At 37.6% G+C, this 22,325-nt stretch overlaps 2 protein-coding genes across 2 annotated transcripts; one reads left to right on the top strand and one right to left on the bottom strand.

Annotated features, from left to right (window-relative positions):
* Positions 1-7,025: 7,025 nt before the first annotated feature.
* LOC149957313 (uncharacterized) lies at positions 7,026-11,138 on the bottom strand. Its single transcript, XM_090166963.1, has one exon. The coding sequence runs from the start codon at positions 11,136-11,138 to the stop codon at positions 7,026-7,028; it is 4,113 nt and encodes a 1,370-aa protein (XP_090023089.1).
* A 6,491-nt stretch (positions 11,139-17,629) lies between these two features.
* Positions 17,630-20,923, top strand: LOC149957312 (uncharacterized). The gene is made up of 3 exons (XM_090165518.1): positions 17,630-17,908; positions 18,158-18,478; positions 18,537-20,923. The coding sequence occupies exons 1-3, from the start codon at positions 17,662-17,664 to the stop codon at positions 20,294-20,296; spliced, it is 2,328 nt and encodes a 775-aa protein (XP_090021644.1). The 5' UTR covers positions 17,630-17,661; the 3' UTR covers positions 20,297-20,923.
* The last annotated feature ends 1,402 nt before the right edge of the window (positions 20,924-22,325 follow it).

The following is a 22,325-nucleotide window of genomic DNA, read 5'->3' as shown; positions in this document are numbered from 1 at the left end:
AGACTACCCGAGGTGGTTATAACCGATTTTGTTGAAACTAGGGGGTTAGGTAGACCTTATGGTAGTTTGAAAAGTTGCAATGGGCTTGAGTTTTCCCATGGCAACCGAAAATGTTTTTGACCTCTCCATTTAAAAAAGCATGGGATTTTCTAGTTTACCAAATTGTATTAAAATTTAACCAAAATTGATCAATTTTACCGAAAATCATTGATCAATTTTACCCAAAATAGGTCAAATTCACCTTTTTGGGTATGTTTTGAAAATTAATTTTTTCAAATTTTTTAAGTAAGTAAGTACCCTGTGAAACCGAGAAAATCCCATGCTTTTTTAAATGGAGATTATTTTGTTTTGGGAGATCAATAACATTTTCGGTTGCCATGGGAAAACTAAAGCCCATTGCAACTTTTCCCTTTGGCAATTTTCATACTACCATAAGGTCTACCTAACCCCCGAGTTTCAACAAAATCGGTGATAACCACCTCGGGTAGTCTCCTTGTAAGACCCTCCTCTCTAATATATCTATCAACTAATTTCTACAAAACGTTTAGGAGAAATGAAGTTAGACTGATTGGTCTAAATGCCTTTGCCTAAAGATAACTGGCTTTCCTGGGCTTAGGAATAAAGATAACCTTTGAATGCTTCCAGGAGCTCGGTACGTGCCCAAGAGCAATACAGGACCTGCACAACACAGGAGAGATAATATCTATTCCCTCCGGCAACAAGATGGGTGGTCTTAAATGAATTCATAGCCCACATAAGCTTGGAGTGAGTGACAACTTGTTTTGCCACATCCCAATCTACCGTTTTAGTTCTTTTGAGCCGAAGAGGAAGATCATAAGAGTCATCTGTGTCAGTGACTTTAGAGTCTGGAAAGTGAACTTCCAACATATGTGTCAGTGTTTCCTTTCCAGAACTTGAGTAACTACCATCCTTCAACTAAATAGTATCTAGATGTTTTGTATTGTCATGTGCCATAATTTTCATTAATTGGGCTGAAGTGGGAATATCAAAGATACTCTCACAAATATCCCTCCAGGAAGCCTGTTTGGCTTCTCGGATGGACTTATGATTGGAAGTGAGGGTCTGCTTATAGGCTGACCAATCACCTGTCCTCTTAGCTCTATTAAAAAGCTTACGAGTAGTTTTGCGAAGTCTACCAATCTCATTGTTCCACCAAGGAACTAACCTTGGCTGGTTGGTAGATTTTGCAGGACAATTTTGGTGGTAGGAGTCGATTATGGACTGTTGCATGTGATCAACAGCCATTTCGAGCTCCAGCACCGAGGAGAGCCTAGAGCCACATCCCCGTAAGTGAAGACCAAGGTCTTCCCTATACCTAGGCCAATTAGTTGATCTAGGATTGCGTATTTCTACCTGGGCAGGTTTGACCAAAACAAAAAAACATATTTGCCTATGATCCGAAAGTGATGGTTCATTAGACACATGCCATTGTGTCACAGAGTGTAATACATTTTCTGTGCATAGAGTTAAGTCAATAACCTCACTCCTGAAACTTTTAACAAAAGTTGGTATATTGTGTTTATTAAGAATATGAAGTTTAATACTAACCAGATATTCCATTAAGTCATCACCGCGTTGGTTGCAGTCACTGCTGCCCATGCAACGTGGTGAGCATTGGAATCGCACCCAATGACAAGCTTCTTGCCCAGTCTCTCACAGTGGTTCACCAGATTGGGAACCTCCTGTGATGGAGGGGACAAGGCATCATAGGGAAAATAGCCAGAAGCCATCATTAATTCGTCTTCTCCATCAGCTGATGAAGAGAAGATTTTTATGGTGGCAGTGTCCCTAGATTGGTAAAATGAAAGAGGAAGAGGGTGAATACCCTTTCGTATCAAAATACATGTTCTAGGATTAGCAGATTTGTAGTCATAATAAACAGTACCTGCAATTTTGAGCCCTAGGATTCTTCCATTATGGATCCAAGGCTCCTGTATGAAGGCCACGTCTAGGCCCTCCACAACAAACCTGCGACAGAGAACTGCCGAGGCTGCCTTACAGTGATGCAGATTAATCTGTATCACCTTCATGTCCAACTACAGTTGCCGGTGTTGGTGCTGGGCTACTCGCCTTCTAAGGGGGTGGGTACAGGACTGACCCTACCTCCATCACCAGCTGAACCACTCCCATCTTCACCTAATGCCCCTGTGGGCTGGACAGACCCTTCTGCGCCGGTTGAGATGTTCTCTACCACCGTGATGTCGGAAATGTCCGACATGGAGCCCAGGGTTATATCACCCAGTTCTCCTGCCAGATCAAAGTCCGACATCTCAGTAGCAGAGTCCTCTGCCACCGCTTCAGGCTGCGCTGGGGTGTTAGGATTTTTAAGGACTTTAAAAGTCCCCCCATCCACCCCTGTGTAGGCAGTAAATCCTACCTCCTTTAAAACTACGACAGAATCTTCATCCATCAGGAAAATCCACCGAATGAAGTTCTTGTCACAGATAGAGGTGACCACTTTCCAACGGCTCGTAATGAGCTTGTTGTTATAGAGGTGCAGCCTCTTTAGAAGGACTTCTGGATTCTTCGTCCAGACATCCTTAGTCCTGAAGGCGACCTTGACCGGTTTCGGTAGTTCACTAGCCTTTATTACTAAAAGTTTCGTTCCCTCCAAAACACAGTCCCAGCCGGCTACTACTGGAAGTTGACCCTTCCTCATTCTTTTCATCAAGCCGGGTACTACTGGAAGTAGACCCTTGCTATTTTTTTTGTGAGCCTAAGACGAGACCGATAAATTTTCACGTTAAAACCGAGCCCCGAGCTGAGGTATTGTGGAACGAATATTGCAACTAGTGAGCCCAATCTTGAGCCCCTGTTAAAATACAAATTACTTTGAGCTCGAGATGGAACCTATTTCATGATTCACATTACGTACTAAGAGCTCAACCTTGAGCCCGACATAATACTTGAGCCCGAGCTCGAGACTGATTTCGTTAATTTTCATATCTGAGGTGAGCCCGAGCCCGAGACCGATTTGAATACTGTTATCGTATCTGAGGATGCGCTTGATCTCCTTCCAATTCGCGATATTGCTTAGCCCTAAGCCCACGTTCTAAAAAACGTGTTAGAAGCTAGCATGGCCTAGCGCCGTCTGGATCCCCGGGCTCAGGGATGCCTGACCGCCTCCGATTGTCTTCCAGGTGTGCCAGTTATGCCGGAATGGAGCTCGAAAACACTAATTGGGCAATTTGATAAATAAATTGTGCGACAAAAATCAGGTTGAGCAACTTGAGCAACTCTAGAGTCCAGAGTCGAAAAGGTTAATTATATCATGTGGAGCAGAGCTACAATATAGTGATCCCGAGCTAGAGCTTGTCTGAGTATTTTGAAACATCGATCTCGAGCTTGAGCCTTTAGTAGTTTTAAAACATAGTGAGACAGAGCTCGAGGCCACCAATTTATTTGTAAGTAACTATAGTGAGCCTGAGCCCGAGATCACATGTCGAATTGTAGTTTCTGTGAGCCCTAGCCAGGGACCATCCGTCGTTTTGTAAATATAGTGAGTGCGAACATGAGACTGCACGTATATTTATAACTACAGACTACAGTGAGTCCGAGCCCAAGACGGTTTGTAGAAAAGTTAGATTATATTGGTGAGACCGAGGGGAACTTGAGACCATCCGTAAGCTCATATACGAATTCAGTGTGGTGAGCTCGAGCCTAGCTCTTGGCGTTGATCTATGTACGTAGGCATACATGTATGTCGTGCCAACACGATTTTACGAACCTTGCGTCGTCGCTAAGTATTTATTTTATTTCGAAACCGAAACGCGTGTAGATGGCGTAACGGCGCTAGCTTCTCCGAGGTAGCGCCTATGATCTAGCGTGCAGACAAATTAAAAAGTCATAAGAACGTTTTTTCTTAATTAATCTTATCAAAATATAAGAAGAAGATGCAAAATTAATATTAAAATGCAAGTATAAATATTTATGAAGTCAAATTTAGGAATAACGATGCGGAAAAACCAAAAGTGTTTGCTTTAGGCGCTATACTATCTAGGTTTCAATGGCGAACCAAAGGGGGCGTAACGATAGTTTTTGGTCGCGAATACATTCGGCTGTCCCAAGATAAAACGGACTAAGGGCATTTTTTGCGATTTTCTGAAAATTACAATTTATTAACCTTTATTTGGAGTCTGATATATATGCTTAATTTCAATCGTCTATTCCTTTTAGTTTTTAAGATATTGTAACACATTTTTTATGCAAATTAGCCTATTTCCAATTTGACCAAGGTAAAAAAGGCCATAAAATGTATTTAGATCGTTCTTCCTTGGTAATTTTATATTACGATGGTAAAACGTACTAAATTTAAATAAAGTTCGATTTTCAAAAATAAAGATTTAGTGTTTCACTGAGCAAAACGAACTAAATAAATATTTGGGCCGTTTTACTATAAACAAAGGAAATAAGTAGCGATATGAAAACAAACTATAGTATTTTTTAGTTTGTTTTGGTGATAGCACTTTTTGATTTTCGAATGTTACAAAACAAACTATATATTTTTTGGATTATTTTTCCATTAGTAAAGCTAAAATCTCTTAAAAAGTGTTATGTCAAAACAGATCATATTTATTTTCAAAGATAATTTTTTTTATAGTTTGTTTTTCCATCTGTAACTTTAAAAGTCGTATTTTAAAAACATATTAAAAACATATTTAGTCTCTTATACCGCTATGCATGAGTTTGTAAATGAATATTAAAACAGACTACAAATAAATATAGTTCGTTTTACTGCCGAAGATTCTAAATTAACAAAGTGAAAAACAGACTATATCCAAATATAATTCGTTTTACACGTTGAATTCAGCGAAAAAAATTATTTTGAAGTGGAATAAAGAATTTCCTTTATTTAAGTTGATTAATTTGATTTATTTTGAAATTCTGAGAAAACCATTAGATTCTAAATTAAATTTTACTATAGGGTAACCTAATATTCCACGAGAAAATATTTTAATTTTTGATTTCCTCACGGAAAAAGATAAAAATCTTTGAGGCTTCATTTCTCAAAAAGGGGAAAATGCCTATAGTCCGTTTTACCTTGGGACAGCCGCATTGTTTATTTTATCATAATTCTTGTTTTATAAATGAACGGTGAAGCAGGTGACTTTGTTTGATTTCATGCTTTATTTCGGTAAAATACATGTAGTACCACGGAAAACAAGTGATATTGGATCGATTCTGTGACCTCTTAATTGGTACTCTTGTTTAAAAATAAATGGTAGAGAGTTATCAGAACTTAACTTGCATGCACAAAGCTCTAACAAAAGCCGATTTACACATGGAAGAACTTGGAACACGCCCAGATTTCATCTTAATGTAGTTTTTAACATTTCTAACTCCTACTATAAGTATACTTTTGTAATTTTCATAATTAGTGTAAAAGTAAAACTAATAATTAAACCTCTAGACTTGTTTAAACTGATTAACAATGTAACACTATTAATGTTTAGTAGTATGTTTTCTGTTATTAGACATTTTATATCGATAAAAACATTAAAAACCCTTAAAGTGTTGGTTGCACGAAAAATCGATAGTAATAAAAACGAATGAATGCGGGCTTGTTTTGAAGCCCAGGACGTTCTTTCCAAAAATGTCATTGTCGAAACAAATTTCCAAGCCTAGTTTATTAACTTTGAGTCCGAAACTGACCTTTTTCGCTCCCCAAAATCCTGAATTTTTCGGCGAATTTTCTCCTCCGTAGCACGACCAATTTGGGGCAAATCAAAGCTGTAGTTTTAGTCCTAAAATAGAAGGAACTGAAGTGGAGAGATTCTGTTTACTTGTAGAAGTTTTCAAACCAGAGGTTTTTAACCATAATATTAGGCTTATTATCGAAATATTTTTTTCTTACGCGCGCGACCCGACGTTTTAAGAAGAATTTACAAGGAGCCTTCGGTTTCATATCGTTTTTCTATTACGTAGGCTTGTGTATGCCTATTTCAATTACTACTCCGTAGGACTTTTTCCTGGATGTTAACTCAACCTGCTTTTAATCCCAGTTGTATTACAGACAATTAGCCAATGATACGCTTCGCATTTTCTGACGTCATGGGGGCCGAGAAGAATTTAGGAAGTCTGGAAATTCGCCGAAAAACTCGATTTCCATCATTTCGACTTCTTTTTATAATAATTCAAAGACCACTTAACCGATTTTGATGACATTTTCTGTACTTGCTATAAAATGTTTGCCCTTTCTAATGAATCGTTAATTAGCCATAGCTAAAATTTCGTGCAACCAACATATTAAAAAGTAATTTATGTTTCAAATTCTTATTTTTCCAATTTGCGGAAAATTTTCTGAAAATTTTTCCGCATTTTATTTTTCATTTTTTTATTAACAACTCTAGTAAATTCATAGGTAACATAAGACCATTCGTATGACAATGCATATTGTTTTAGTCCATTTAGTGATTTTCGTCTTGGAATCTACATCCTTATAACTAAACTTAGAGGCGGACTACATTGTTATTCGGTTTACTTTGCGTGTCACTGGTAGTTTACTGCTGTTGGGAGTTTGAAGTTTTTTTGTTCCCACTATTTTACCTTAGGTAATAGAACTTAAACAGGTCCTGGAATTAGTGAGGGAGAGCGGTTATCGGCGGACTGAAACACCGATCGGTTTGGTGTGAGACGAACAGACTCTAACGCTTTTTCGAATTTTCTTTATTTTTACTAAGCCTAACGGAAAACAAGTCCCTTTTGAAAAATCATTTATCACGAGATACAAATTTTAAAACGTCTTTTCTCGAGCTACAGCAATTCGCATCTAACAATAAAAAATAAAACTCTTCTTTAAGAAACACGTACAGTTTTCACGCGCGGCACTCTATTATATTCTACACTTATATTTCTATTTACAAATGCTATAAATAATCGTTTATACTACAATTTTACTATATTACTATTTGTTTTCTAATGACTTCACGATATCAATTTTCTAATGATACTATATATATTTTTTATATTACACTCCCGCCCGAAATGCGACTAGCATTTCTCAGTTAATTAGATTGCGCTTCCGTTTCTCCTATTTCTAATTTGTATAATAACTGAATTGGTCTTCTCAAAAGAGAACCATTTGCGGTTCTCACGAGACAAGACCTAGTTTTTCCGTCGCGCCCGATTTGGTTTTCTACAACTACAGCCATTTTCCACATGTGTTTAGATAATTTGTCATCATGAACTAATATGACGTCGTTCACTTTGAAGCAGGTTTCATTTTTAGTCGGAGGAGTGTGATGGGCGGAGCGTAGCTCCATTAAATATTCAGATTTCCAGCGACCGCATAACCGTTCCATAAGAATGAGACGATGACGTTCTCTCTTCAATATCTCTCCTCGAGTTTGCTTTTCGAAATTTATTTTAACCCTTTGCGATGGCAGAGTTGTCAATCGTTTCCCTATCAGTAGATGAGCTGGGGTTAGAGGTTCTGGTTCCCCCGCATCTGAAGATGTATAGGTCAAAGGTCTTGAATTAATAACAGCTTCTACTTCCGCTAATACTGTTTGCATCTCAGGATAGTCTAATGTGGTTTTGCCTAGTCCTTTTTTGAGCGTAGTTTTGGTCAAACGTATTAATCGCTCGAAAAAGCCGCCCCACCAAGGGGCTCTTTCCGCGTTGAATCTCCAGGTGATTCCGTGGTTAGCGCAATAATTTTCTACCTCCGGTTTGTTTATGTTTTTAAAGATTATTTGAAGTTCAGAATCCGCTTTTACGAAACTCTTAGCATTGTCCGAGATTACTAAACTTGGAAGTCCTCTCTTGGCCACGAATCGACGAAAAGCCAGTAAAAAATCTCTGGTTGATTGAGTTTGGACCAATTCTAAATGTACCGCTCTGACAGCGGCACACGTAAAGAGACAAACGTATGACTTTTCCAAGTCCTTGTCATTATTTCTGCCCTTTATGAACAACGGCCCACAAAAATCAATTCCTACGACAGTAAAAACCTCCGAGATACGGCTTCGGCCCGCTGGAAGAGGAGCGAATGGCATTTCGCCTGGTTTTGACTGATATTTTTTACATGTTGTACAATCGTTTACAACCTTTTTTACCAGTTGCTTACCGGCGGGAATCCAGTACCTCGTACGTAATTGCGTGAAGGTAGCTTGAACACCTCCGTGAATGACCCGTTTGTGGCATTCTTCGGCTATAAGATAAGCTAGTCTTTGGTCCTTGTTGAGAATTGCGGGATGCTTCTCCTCGTAGCTCAGTTCGGACTGTTCCAACCTACCACCTACGCGAATTAACCCATCAGGTCCTAACGTTGGTGTCAGCGATAGAATTTTTGAATTTGAAGGAATTTTATCGTTATTTTTTAGAGCTCGACTTTCAGCCGGATACTCCTTGAGCTGAGCAGATTTTACCCATAGTTTTTCGGCGTTGTTTAGTTCGTTTGCGGTTAAAGGACCGCGTAATTTTTCTTTCTTCTTCCATTTGTTAACGACTCGTAACAACATTGCAGAAATTCGCAGCGGTTTTCTCCAGGTACTAAATTTGTTTAAGTCGATTAAACTTTGAAGGTCTAAAGTTTCTACTACTTGGATAGCCAATACGGTTGTTTTGCGTTTCTCCAGTTCCAAGACTTCTCGCGGAATTTTTTCCACTGGATTTTTTGGCCAATTTTCTTGACCCATTACCAGCCACGTCGGACCAGAGAACCAGGCGTCTCCTTCGATCAATTTCTTGACTTCGATTCCTCTTGACAGGAGATCAGCTGGGTTTTGACTGCCGGGGCAATGCGACCAGCTTTGCGGATCCGATACGCGTTGGATTTCGGCGACTCTGTTTGAGACGAAAGGAAGCCAGGCTTTGGGGTTATCTTTGATCCAATGAAGCGCTATAGTTGAGTCACTCCACATGTTAATGATTAGATTTCCTTTATCGAAAACGCTTTTGATGTGGTTGACGAGTTGGGCTCCAATCAGACACGCTAACAATTCCAATCGAGGAAGTGATAATTCGGGTTGCCTCTTCTTCAATGGCGCAACCTTGGCCTTTGCAGTAACGAATGATACTCCAGTTTTACCGCTTTCTGTTTCGTACCTGACGTAAATTACGGCTCCGTACGCTTTGATACTGTCACAGAAAACGTGTAGTTGTTGGGATTTTATTTTATCTTGATAGTAGTATCTCGGTAATTTCAGCTTCTTTAGATCGTTCATCTCGTTACTCCATTTTTCAAACTCGTTTACTATGTCGACTGGGAGATCTTCATCCCAAGTTTTCTCTAGAGCCCACAGTTTTTGAAACAGGATCTTCGCCCGTATGGTATACGGTGCAAGAATTCCGATTGGGTCGAATATTTGCGCGACCGTACTAAGGATGAAACGTTTACTTCGTTTGGGATTTTTCAAAGTGTCCAGGATGTTACTGAGATCGAAAGTAATGACGTCTTGGTTGTTTTCCCATTGCAGTCCCAATACTTTAAGAGACGCGTTTGATTCGCCAGAATTTTCTTCCATTGTAAAGTTTTCGTCATCTTTCCATTTTTTCTCCAATGTTTTTGAGTTTGATTTCCACTTTCTAAGATGCATTCCTGCCTCCTTCATAATTTGATTGGCGCCTGAAGACATTTCATAGGCTTTATCGTCATCATCATTTCCGGATACCCAGTCGTCCACGTAGATATCGTTAGATAGGGATATGACTTCTTCTTTAGTTTGATCGTATTTTTTTAAATGTAGTTTTATTGTAGCTGCCAAAAGGAATGGTGAACTTGTAACTCCGAACGCGGCCCTTGTTACTCGAAACACCTGAAACTGATCTCTTTTGAATTTACCACCTTCTTCAATGACCCATAGGAATCTTAGACAATCTCGATCTTCCTTCTTTAATTCCACCTGCAGGAAGGCTTTCTCTAGATCTGATATTACGGCTATGGCGTGTTTTCGAAAGCGTAACCATAATTTAAGCAGCTCAGGATTTAAATTTGGACCAGATGCCAGGCAGTCATTTAGGGACGGTTCTCCAACGGCGTGGGCTGACGCGTCGTACACGATTCGAAGTTTGGTTGTGCTACTTGATTCTCTTTTGACTCCTTGGTGTGGAAGATAAAATGTTCCTGGAGTGTCTGGAGTCTCTACGATTTCAATGATTCCAATGTCCTTTTGTTCCATAATGATACTTTTGTAGGTTTCATAATATTCTCTATTTGCTTCAAATTGTTTGATTAAACTTCCCATTCGCTTTGTTGCTACGCTTAAGTTGTTCTTTAGAGTTGATTTTTCGACGAGCCAAGGTAGTTTAACCTGATAACGTTCGCCTTGAAAGGTGGCATTGTTTTGAAACTCTTCCATAATTTTATTGTTTGTCGGAACTTGGTCCTCGTTTGAATCGATACCTAGCGACTCCAGCTCCCAAAACCTTTTGATCGTATCCGATATCAATCTTTCTTCAACACTGACTCGTAGCACTTGCACCACTTCATAATTCCCAATTCCAGTTTGATTTACGTTGATGGGTCCCTGTAGAGTCCAGCCTAGTTTTGTTTCCTGCGCCACTAACGAAGGGCTTAACCTTTGCATATTGCTAGTTACGAATTCCCAGTAGAAATCGCTTCCAATGAGAACGTCTACCTTGTAAGCACCTTTTGGACCTTGTCCAAATTCATCCGCCAATTGATAATTGTTTGCTTCCACGAATTTCTTCATTGCTTCACAGCTCACATTGGCGACCGCTTGACAAATATAAGGTACCTCAATGGCCACTACTTCGATTTTGGTTCCCTTTTGATTGACGTTTTCCAATGTCAACAATACTTTTCTTCTTCGAGATGACTCAGGTGTCTCGTTCCCAAAATTGTTTATAGCTATTGAGGCAATTCCTATCACTGGCAGATTGAGTGGACGCGAAATGCTTTCATGGACAAAGGTGGCTTCACTCCCTCCATCCAGCAAGCATCTTACGCGCGACACCTTGTTTGAAAGGTTGTCTCGGGGGTTTCTCGCGATCGCTTGCCCTGTCTGTAGAAATACAGTTTGATTTACCGTAACTGAGGCGCATGTTTTGTTTTCTGTGCTGAAATTCTCGTCGGTACGTTTTAGTTTTTCTTCTGATTTTGGTTTCGATTTCGGTGCCCCTTTGTTGGCGTTGCTTGATGGACATACGGCCATATTGAAACGCTACGAGCGTATCGGAATTCCATTCAGCGTCCGATGTACGCGTACGGCTAAATTCTAATCTCACTTCTTCGGGTATAGCGCGCAAGATAGCCGGGCACAAGCATGAGCTACTACTTCCAGTATCACAACCTAGCGCTTTTAAGCTACGGATGTGATATTCGCACGACAAAAGCAAATTACGCAACCCTTTTAAATCTCTAACTTTCGTAACTGGCTCTAATTTTAACATTAACTTTTGATGGTGCAGTATCATTTGATCTGTCCGGCCGTAGGTATCTTTCAACAATTTAACAGCTTCGTCGTAAGAGCCATCAGAAACGTCAGCTTCATAACTCGATATTAATTTTTTAGCTTCACCTGATAGATATGATATCAAATAGTTAAACTTTCTACTTTAGGAAGGTTGGTTTTATCAACCGCCGCTTGATATCTGCTCCAAAACCCGTTGAATTTCAGAATATCTCCATCAAAGATTGGCATTTTGAGTTCGGGAAGCTTGGTCACCGAAGGTACTTGACAGATGGTCATATTTTGGCCCATACTAGCTGTTGCGATGTTATTATTTGGATCGTGAACTTGGCTGGCGTTGATAGCTCGCGTTTGCTGCCTCCTTTATTCTCCGGTTAGCTCTTGATTTTGCGATGGTGATTATATCCACGTACTCGTCGGCGGCCTTTAACTCTCGTTGGAGTTCCTTTAGATTGAGCGTTTGATCTTGAACTTGTTCTTCCAACGAAGTCAGCGTTGGCTCTTTTCTGATCAGTATATTAAGGTGATCTTCGACATCAGCGACGTCCGAGTTAACATTATTGAGTAGATCCTCTATTTCCTTGATTACTTTATTTATTTGAGAACGAACTGTTTCTCTTTGTAGCTTAAGGCGTTGTAACTCCATCGGCTCACGTCGGTTTGGATTATCCCCCTCCGACTCTAAATCTTCTATGATAGCTGTCTCTCTAACTACTCTGCTCGAAGTCGTCTCCTCCCAATTTTGAGGTTGATTTCGTTTTGTTTGACTTCTTTTCTTTGGCATTTTGTTGATGTATTTCTTTCACTTCAATCAGTTGTCTCACACTGCGAACTAGTTATCGCGACGTTTGATCATCCCGGGTTTCGGCACCAAATGTTGGGAGTTTGAAGTTTTTTTGTTCCCACTATTTTACCTTAGGTAATAGAATTTAAACAGGTCCTGGAATTAGTGAGGGAGAGCGGTTATCGGCGGACTGAAACACCGATCGGTTTGGTGTGAGACGAACAGACTCTAACGCTTTTTCGAATTTTCTTTATTTTTACTAAGCCTAACGGAAAACAAGTCCCTTTTGAAAAATCATTTATCACGAGATACAAATTTTAAAACGTCTTTTCTCGAGCTACAGCAATTCGCATCTAACAATAAAAAATAAAACTCTTCTTTAAGAAACACGTACAGTTTTCACGGGCGGCACTCTATTATATTCTACACTTATATTTCTATTTACAAATGCTACAAATAAACGTTTATACTACAATTTTACTATATTACTATTTGTTTTCTAATGACTTCACGATATCAATTTTCTAATGATATATTTTTTATTTTACAACTGCTTGCATATCACATGTGTCTTGCCGTTTATTCCCATTCGACCGAAATCCCATTCGACCGAATCCCATTCGACCGAATCCCATTCGACCGAAATAATTTTAAAATGTAGCCCAATTGGCGGGGTGATTTGGTATTTTATTTATAAGGTATGTACTATCGAAGATCCATGTTTAGGTTAGGTTAGGTTAGGTTAGGTTAGGTTCGGTTAGGTTAGGTTAGGTTAGGTTCGGTTAGGTTAGGTTAGGTTAGAGTTGGTTAAGTTTACTATTTCAGTTTTGGTTCAGTTAGTTTTCTTGACTAGGTGAAGATAAAAATATAATTCATGCTCATTCCATTTTATTTTCAAATAAATGCATAAATATTGTATCTTTCTTTTTATTAAGACGAAATAAATAATTATTATTGATGTATAAATACCCTCCTTTATTAGCTATCCGCTCCATTGCAAACGACTTCAGTAACTAAATTGAAAACATAGCAAAAGCCAATTTATATAGCAGCGTTCGGTCGAATGGGACACATAAAAACCGCACGTTTCGGCGGAATTCGGTCGAATGGGACACCTCAAAAACCGCCTTCGGTCGAATGGGACTAAAGCGTGTCTTGCAGCGAGCCAGCTTCCAGTGAATTATATAAATAATAGGCGCTTAAATAAATCATTCACCAAGGAAATCGCCAAGAAGAAATATTTACCAGAGCCAGGACCCTCAAGGTATTGTTTATATTATACTTGTTGAAATAAAGGAAACTTTTCACCTGTAAACAGAACGTCGTGTTTTTTTCTAAGCATTAATATGTCTCTCAGAAATATTACTTCTTGGCGATTTCCTTGGAGGATGATTTATTGAAGCTTCTATTAATGGAAATAACCACATCATTTACATAATTAATAATTTTCGGTCTAGTTATGTTCGGTGCATAATATTCTAATGCTATCGCTTCCAATTCTTCATCAGAGCTGTCAGAAGATGACTCCCATAACATGTAAGCTAGCCGAAATCTAGAATTTCTGTCTCTAGCAGCCGAAATTTCGCACATAAAAAATGCTCGCCATTTGTTGATCTGCCCAAAATTTTCGGATCAACTTCGAGCGCTCGCTGCTAGAGTGCGATCGCCAGTGGAACACACGACTCTCGGCGCTCCAACAAAATCGGAGGCAGATCTATGACGTCAGATAACAATTTTAGAGCGCTCCGAGGTCTTACCAGTGGAACGCGCTATTAGAAAGTCTATGACGTTACATGTACCCAAAGTTGTGACGTAGTCCGCGTTTGCAACATTTTAAAAAAAAAAGGGCGCCAGTAGTCGAGGGCTACGTTGAGAAGACGCGTTTTTGAAGAAGCAAGGATCCTATATGTTAGAAGGATATGAGGCGAGTGACGACAAATGGCAGCGCCGTCGGTGGTCATGCGCGATAGAGAATTCGTCTTTAGATTCCGTCAGGGACAAAACATGGAGGAAGCACCGCCAAAATTTGTCCTTGAGGGAATAGAAACAAGACGACCCACGTTTAGAGGCTCTCTTAATATCGACGTTTTGAAAACACGGGCGGGCCGGATGGCTACCTATCTTTCAAACATATAGGATCCTTGGAAGACGATAGCTGTCCTGGAGAATCTTTAATTTGTCTATGCTTACTGCACCAACGTCAATTTGCCAGAACGAAAATTCTGAAAAGTACATTTTTGGATAACGTTGGGAACGCGACGCGGAAAAGGAAGTTTGGTCTAAGCTACAGAAAAACGAACTGGGGAGTAAGTGCTAGGGTTCATATTTCTCAAAAATGACGCGAAAGAGAAAAATGAAATTAACGTTATTTATACACCTATAAGTGCTCTCTCATTTAAAATTAATTTTATTCTGGGAGCGCCATAATTGAGCGAAATATCAATGATGTAAGCTTACCCAAAAACGAGCCGTTTTCGGGACCTTGACCGGCATAGGGTAGTATTCTATTTGAATTTTATAATAATTGACGCGGGAGAGGTTAATGAAATTAATGTTTTAGTACAATTATAAGTGCTCTCTCATTTAAAATTAATTTTATTCTGGGAGCGCCATAATTGAGCGAAATATCAATGACGTAAGCTTACCCAAAATCGAGCCATTTTCGGGACCATGACCGGCATAGGGTAGTATTCTATTTAAATTTTATAATAATTGACGCGAGAGAGAATAATGAAATTAACGTTATTTATACACCTTTAAAGGCTCTATCGTTTAAAATTAATTTTATTCTGGGAGCGCCATAATTGAGTGAAATATCAATGACGTAAGCTTACCCAAAAACGAGCCGTTTTCGGGACCATGACCGGCATAGGGTAGTATTCTATTTAAATTTTAAAATAATTGACGCGGGAGAGGTTAATGAAATTAACGTTATTAGTACACCTTAGGTCATGCCCATTGAGTTGTTAATAAATAGAGGTACAACTAAATCTGGCTGACGTGGGACCAATTTCTTTCAATAAGGAAACTTTATCAACTTTATCGTTCTACCGTGGCGGCATCTGTCTCTGGTGGTGGCCACTATATGGCAATTGAATTTTTGAGCTAATCTGACGCGAAATTGAAATGTATGATTTCTCGTAACAAACAAACCTTTGAAAATGTTTAAAAATAATTTTAATCTGTCAACACGATCCTTTTTAACACAAGTTACGGTGAGTTAGCTAATAATTATTTATTTTTAGCAATATATCTTTACACAATATACATGGCGCTACCGCCTAATTATAAAGATGAATTTCGTACAGTCTTCTCAGAACAGATCCCGCGTAACCATGGCAACCGAAATCGTAATTGTAATTCTAGCAGTATTATTCCCAATTCAATGGTCATGCCCATTATTAGCGTATTTATAAACCTTGGCTCATCATGGACTGTAAATTTTAGACGACCAGTAGAGCGTAGCCTTCCCCTGTAGAATTTTATTTTCCCCGAGCATCAATCACTTCGAACTAGGGAGAGAGAGTCCGTCAAGGTCATTTGTACCACGCATAGAGATAGACCCCCCCCCCGCATGTTATCTGGAAATCTGGCCGACCGAAATACACGCGCTTTAGTTTTTTTTTATGACCTTGAGCGACTCCCGTCAGCCTGATCGGTGAACGGGGCGTAAAATACCTCTGGAATACCGGTCCTCTAAAATTTACAGTCCGTGGGGTCATGCCAATCTAGTGCCAATAGTTTACCGCCGTCAATTCGCCGAAAAAGGTTTCACGAAAGATATTTTTGAATACAGTAGAACTCACGAAACTCAAAAACAAATTTATTCGAATGTTAGACGAAACTAAATCCCATATAACTTTCATAGATGGCACCAGTTTCACTATTCAAAAGCAATTAGAACTAAACTAGCTTCATATAAAAACAAAATGATTAAATCAAAGCCTTAATAACGCAAAAAACTATGAAATTAACAAAATAATGATAAACAAACTTTACAAATATTTAAATATCACGAAACCTGACAGAAATTGATCAAATTAAAAACTGAATAATAATAAAAAGTGAAATGAACAATATAATGAAAAGATAATATCAACCAATTAACATTAATTACACCCAAGTTCTCGAGAAATATCGTCTTGAAAATCGGGGAGAAAAACGACAAATCTTTGTTTTTCATACAAATTCGTTACGTAATTTCGCGTCATATCTCGCTAATTATTAACGGCCAAGTAGATCTCTTCCATATTAATATATTCTACTCTACGCTATTAAACATTTCGATTAAAAGAAAAAACTGGACTGGTAACTCTTATATTTCTAGAGAAATATCGTCTTGAAAATCGGGGAGAAAAACGAAAAATCTTTGTTCTTCAAACAAATTGGTTACGTAATTTCACGTCATATCTCGCTAACGACCAAGTAGATCTCTTCCATATTAATATATGCTACTCTACGCTATTACCAGAACGTTGACATTAGAGAACGAGAAAAAACGCATTAAACTCGAAATACGGTAATGTTTAGAAATTAATAATTAAAGTTGTTTAGAACGTACACGTCTATATGTTATATCAATCGATAGATAATTTAACGTAGCATTATTAAGATTAATTACAATTAGTTCTGCCGTGTCATATTTCCGCAATTCGGTCAGAACATTAACATTAGAGAACGGTAAATAACGCCCTAAACTCGAAATACGGTAATGTTTAGAAATTAATAATTAAAGTTGTTTAGAACGTACACATCTATATGTTATATCAAGAACTTATATCAATCGATAGATAATTTAACGTAGCATTATTAAGGTTAATTACAATTAGTTCTGCCGTGTCATATTTCCGCAATTTGGCCAGAACGGTAAATAACGCCCTTAAATTCGAAATACGGTACCTAATGTTTAGAAATTAATTTTAAAACTTGAAAATTAACGTAGCATTATTAAGGTTAATTACAATTAGTTCTGCCGTGTCATATTTCCGCAATTCGGCCAGAACGTTAACATTAGAGAACGGTAAATAACGCCCTTAAACTCGAAATACGGTACCTAATGTTTAGAAATTAATATTAAAACCTAAAAATTAACGTAGAATTATTTAGGTTAATTACAATTAGTTCTGCCGTGTCGTATTTGCGCAATTATATCAATCGATTGGAAAGTTAACGTTAAATAATTGAGCTGAATGACAATTAGTTCTGCTGTGTCGTATTTGTGCAATTCATTAAATTCATTTATAAGTTCTTAAAAAGTACGTTTGTGCCTTTGAAATTGGTTTAATTATGTTTATTACTGAGTTTTCGTTTAATTTTCTAATTGTCCTTAGTAGAAATGGGATAAAACTTAAATTCGTAGTTCTTTAGTATAGACCAACATTCCTCTTCTTTCGTCGCGTTCCCTTCTGTAGTCAAAAATGTACTTCTGGCAGATTGACGCTGGTGAATTTGGGTTGGTAAAAATTCTGTATTATATGAAACATGGCATCGAATAATCGGATCATTTGCCGTAATTGTAATAAATCATTTACGGCAAAATCCAATTTGTACAAGCACATGAGAAATATCCACAAAGTACCAAAGTCTCAAGCGGTGGCTGGGAAAATACAATGCCCAGGAGAAAACTGTACTTTTTCTTGCAGTCATTTTGTGAAACTAAGGGAACATGTTAGTAATAGGCACAGTGTAGTATGCAAGAGTGAAACCTTCACTTTTGGAAACGAAATAGGTAAAATCATGTTGAGCTTTAATATTGCTTTATAGGCCAATAACAATTTTAAATTAAATTCAGTTAATTATTTTTTGCATGTATATATTCAATGTATTAAGTCATATTTTGAGTTGTTTAGAACTTTGAAAATTGATTTTGGGTCCATAAACTTTTATATTAAAAACTAGTTAAATTGGGTCTTTCAAACTTTAAAAACTAACCAAGAAATTAAGTTACAACATTTGATTAATGTTAATCTTTTGACAGACTTCTATACTTGGAAAAAAGAAGTGGAACGGGAAGATATTGCACATTTTCTTTCTCCTCGTGCACCAGTTACACTTAAAGATGGCACCAAGAAACTTTGGTTTATTTGTAATAGATCAGGATTTTACAAACCTAAAGCCGATGTGAAAAAGAAGATAAAAAAACAAGGTCTCTCCAAAATGAACAAATCGTGTCCTGCCATTATAGAATATGCATCAAAAGATGGACGTATTACTGTTGAATATTTCAAAAATCATTTTGGGCATGAAAATAGCTTAGCTCATATTCGAATACCAGTCGAAGACAAATTAATAGTAGCAGGTAATATTTAGTAATTATTACAATTTTATTAAAACTTATGCTATGTTATACTTTGTAGGAAAACTAGCTATGGGTGTTGCAAAGGAAAAAATTATCGAGGACGTTCGAGTAGATTCAGAGAAAAAATTGGATAGAGTTGGTTTATTAACGAAGAAAGATATTCGAAACATTGAGAGGACTTTCATCCTACAAAATGATGACAACTTACGTATTCAACAATATGTATTGGAAATGCAAAGTTTGGGAGATAAAAACCCAGTTTTTTTCTATAAGAAACAAGGCATTCCTCACGAACAGTTAGAATGTAATGATTTTGCTCTTGGTGTCATGACAAAGGCGCAAAAAGAAACTTACGTGAAATTTGGGAAGAACATATTGTGTATTGATTCAACTCATGGAACAAATATCTACAATTTTCAACTGACAACGCTGCTTGTCATAGATGGATTTGGTGGGGTTTATCCAATTGCATTTTTCATCAGTAGCCGTGTTGACATATTTACTATGAAAGTGTTTTTCCATTCACTGACAGAAAAAGTTGGCTACCTTTATAAATCAAAAGTGTTTGTGTCAGACAACACCCCGAATGTATATGATATTTGGTCAACTGTCGTTGGTCCGAGTGAAATGCACTTATTATGTTCCTGTCATGTTGATCAAAATTGGAGAAGAGCCCTAAGAAGCGAATTTAAAGGCAGCAGGGAAAAAGAAAATCAGATTTATAAGACCCTAAATACATTAAAGGAAGAGCCTAATGAAGACCAATTTGAAACCAACCTTAACCTTTTTGTAGAACAACTAAGAAAGGATGAGGAAACTGAAGAATTTCTGAAATATTTTTTGTTAAATTACGTTATTTGTAAGGAAATGTGGGCGTTCTGCTACAGGAAAGGAACTGCCATGAATACAAATATGAACTTAGAAGGCATGCATAACACTTTGAAAAGCATATATTTCAATGGAAAAGTTGTGAATGAGTGCCTTTCAGGACTTTTGAAATTAGCTCGAGATAAAGTGTGGGATGTCATTATTAACCTCTACAAAGAGAAGAGAACTTATCACACTGAAAGAATTGATGATATCCATCAAGAAAGTTTACAATTGAATTTATCCAATGTTTCTAACATCAGTTCAAATAAAAATTTATTGAGCTGCTTCTTGGTTAATTCTCAAACAAACCCAAACAGAAAATATAAAGTTGAACGAACTGAAGTTAACAAATGCTCTTCCTGTCATTTAGTATGCCGAGATTGTGAACTTTGTGTTCATACATTTAACTGCCAATGTATGGACAACATAATTAAAGGAGACATCTGTAAACACATTCATCTAACAGGAAGATTTATTCAGGAAACAGCTGGGATTATGCCAGAGATTTCAAAATTTAGGCAAGAAAAAATTGCTCCTGTAGAAGGGGCGGAGTTAACACCCTTTCAAACAGAAATTAACAGGAAAAAACCATCAGAAAAATTATTGATTGAGAAAATGGAATACAGCTTGTCATTAATAAAAAATGTATCACTATCAAATGAAGATCACATGAAAGTATCTAAATCTCTCGACTCCGTCATAGATCTATTAAAAAGTGAGAAGAATAATGCCAGTCACTTTAATGAAGAAAGAGCTAAGCAACTAAAAAAAGTGCTACCAACTAAGAAAATAAAAATAACTCGATTTCGTTCAATAAAGAGGAAAAACAATACATCGGAAAATCAGTGTCCATTAAAAAAGAACACTCAAAAGGAAAAGGATAATTTTTTGAACTCATCAGAAAAAGAATATTTGAATATACACACTGGATTTGACCATTGTTATTAGTTATAATTTTGTTTCTAAGATATCATTGCTTAAGTATGATCAGGGTTGGATAACATTTTAATGAAAAAAAATTAATTATGCAAAAAAAGTGTGGGATTATTATTATTAGTACTATTACCTACAAATCGTTTTTTTAAATAATATATTGTACCGGTATTCTGAATCCTTAAAGCACCTGCTCTGTATACTGGAAAACTTTGTTACCTGAGACAATCACGGTAATAGAAATCAATGTTACCTGAGACTACCAAAATGGTTGGCATTTAATATTAATAAATATCTGCAGAACTCAATTAACTGTTTAGCTGTTTTAAAGACTTTTTAAATAAGAGCAATAATGATCTTGTAATTTTCTGACTGCACAATAGCTCAAAAAGAAAAATGAAGTATCGGCTAAAAGGAGGGTGGTGGCATTCCCTTCAAGCCAACAGCTCCCTACACTTACCTTTAACATCAGCCAGTTTTTATGGAAAGGGGAAACCCCTCTAACCAGCAGCGAGAACTTACAAAATCAAAGCAAGAGAGGTTCGAGGTGATAGTGCTAACCCCCTCGCCACCCCACTTCCATATTTTAACTTTGCTATTTTATTTTTAATGTAGAAGCCTATGATATTACGAATGACTATGACCAAGATTTTAAAAGTAAAATTTTTATTAAAATAATAATTTTTCTACAAATCAATTATTTTGTGGGACAATATGTAACATAACTCTAATCTCTAAAACCCTTCTTTTGGTGGTGGTAACAGGGCTTTTCTAGTTTATTATTAGGAAGAAGGGGGCAGAGGCTGGGTTCTTTGGTCCTGAACCTGCCGTTCCTATCCCCTCTAGCATAGTTCCCGGCCTTATCTCCAACTCCATGACTGACTGTCAACTCAAGCTTTGGCATGAGATGGATGGCCAAAGGCAGGCTAAAGAGTCTATCTCCGGCCCCTCTAGGCAGAGAGCTAAGGAGTTGCTCTCGCTTTCAAAATCTAATATCAGGTTGGTCGTTGGCCTACTAACAGGTCACTGTCTCCTTAACAGACATCTTTACCTGATTGGAATCAGTGATGATACAATCTGTAGGGCATGTCAGGCTGAGGAGGAAACCGCCTCTCATGTGCATTGCAGGTGTGCTTATTACGCGGCCCAAAGATTCGAGCATCTAGGTATGCATCAGCTGGAAACTTCTGATTTCTATAATATGCTGGCCAAGAGGATTCTCCGTTTTGTGTCGGATATCGGGCTTTTTAAGTCTTAAGGTTCGGGGTTGCACAATGGACCTCTGGTCGAAGTGCGCAAACGGGAATATCCTTAGCCCTTCACCCCTTTCACTAATAATAATAATAATAATCTTAAAGGGAGTATTAAAAAATGTGCTACAACTTGTTAGTAACGTAACTAGCGCCAATCACCTCTAGCTTCTGTTCGACATAGTGGCCAGCGGCGCGTTTGATTTTGGGGCCCCTTTTTTTCACAAGGGCGTATCCAGTATTCCATTTCGGGGAGGGGGTCTTCGGGATTTTCAGATAACGTATAGAGTAGCTTAGTTTGGCCTGAAAATTTTATTTCATGTTGAAACTAGTGTTGTATGTAAATAAATAATTATTTATTTTTATAATTTAAATTTTGTTTAAAATATTTATTACGAAAAATAAAGCTACTTAGCACATTTAAACACTACTAATGGATTTCGGTTTTTCGGCTAAAATGGGGGCTCTAGGGTGCGCGCCTGTGGGGAAAATCGTCACTGTTGGTGGCTGAAATGTAAATTTTGTTGATACATCATAAAAATTGAAGTTCATACTCCCTTTAAAGATAAAACAATTTTTTACCCTCAATATTTAAACCAAAAATCTGATATTAATAGTTTTAATTTATATTCTAATTCAATAAATAGTAAAATTAGAAAATTTCATTTTAAATATCGGGGCTTCCAACCATTAACTATTCAAGGCCTAAATTTCCAAGAGCCATAAAACTACTCCCTATTAGGCAGCTAGTTATTGTCACATGGAATATATTTATATCTAAGTGTTCATCTGAT

This window comes from Leiobunum rupestre, chromosome 2, assembly GCF_980474605.1.
Source record: "Leiobunum rupestre chromosome 2, qqLeiRupe1.1.hap1, whole genome shotgun sequence".
NCBI classification, from domain to species: domain Eukaryota; kingdom Metazoa; phylum Arthropoda; class Arachnida; order Opiliones; family Sclerosomatidae; genus Leiobunum; species Leiobunum rupestre.
This window is presented reverse-complemented; position numbering and strand designations above follow the sequence as displayed.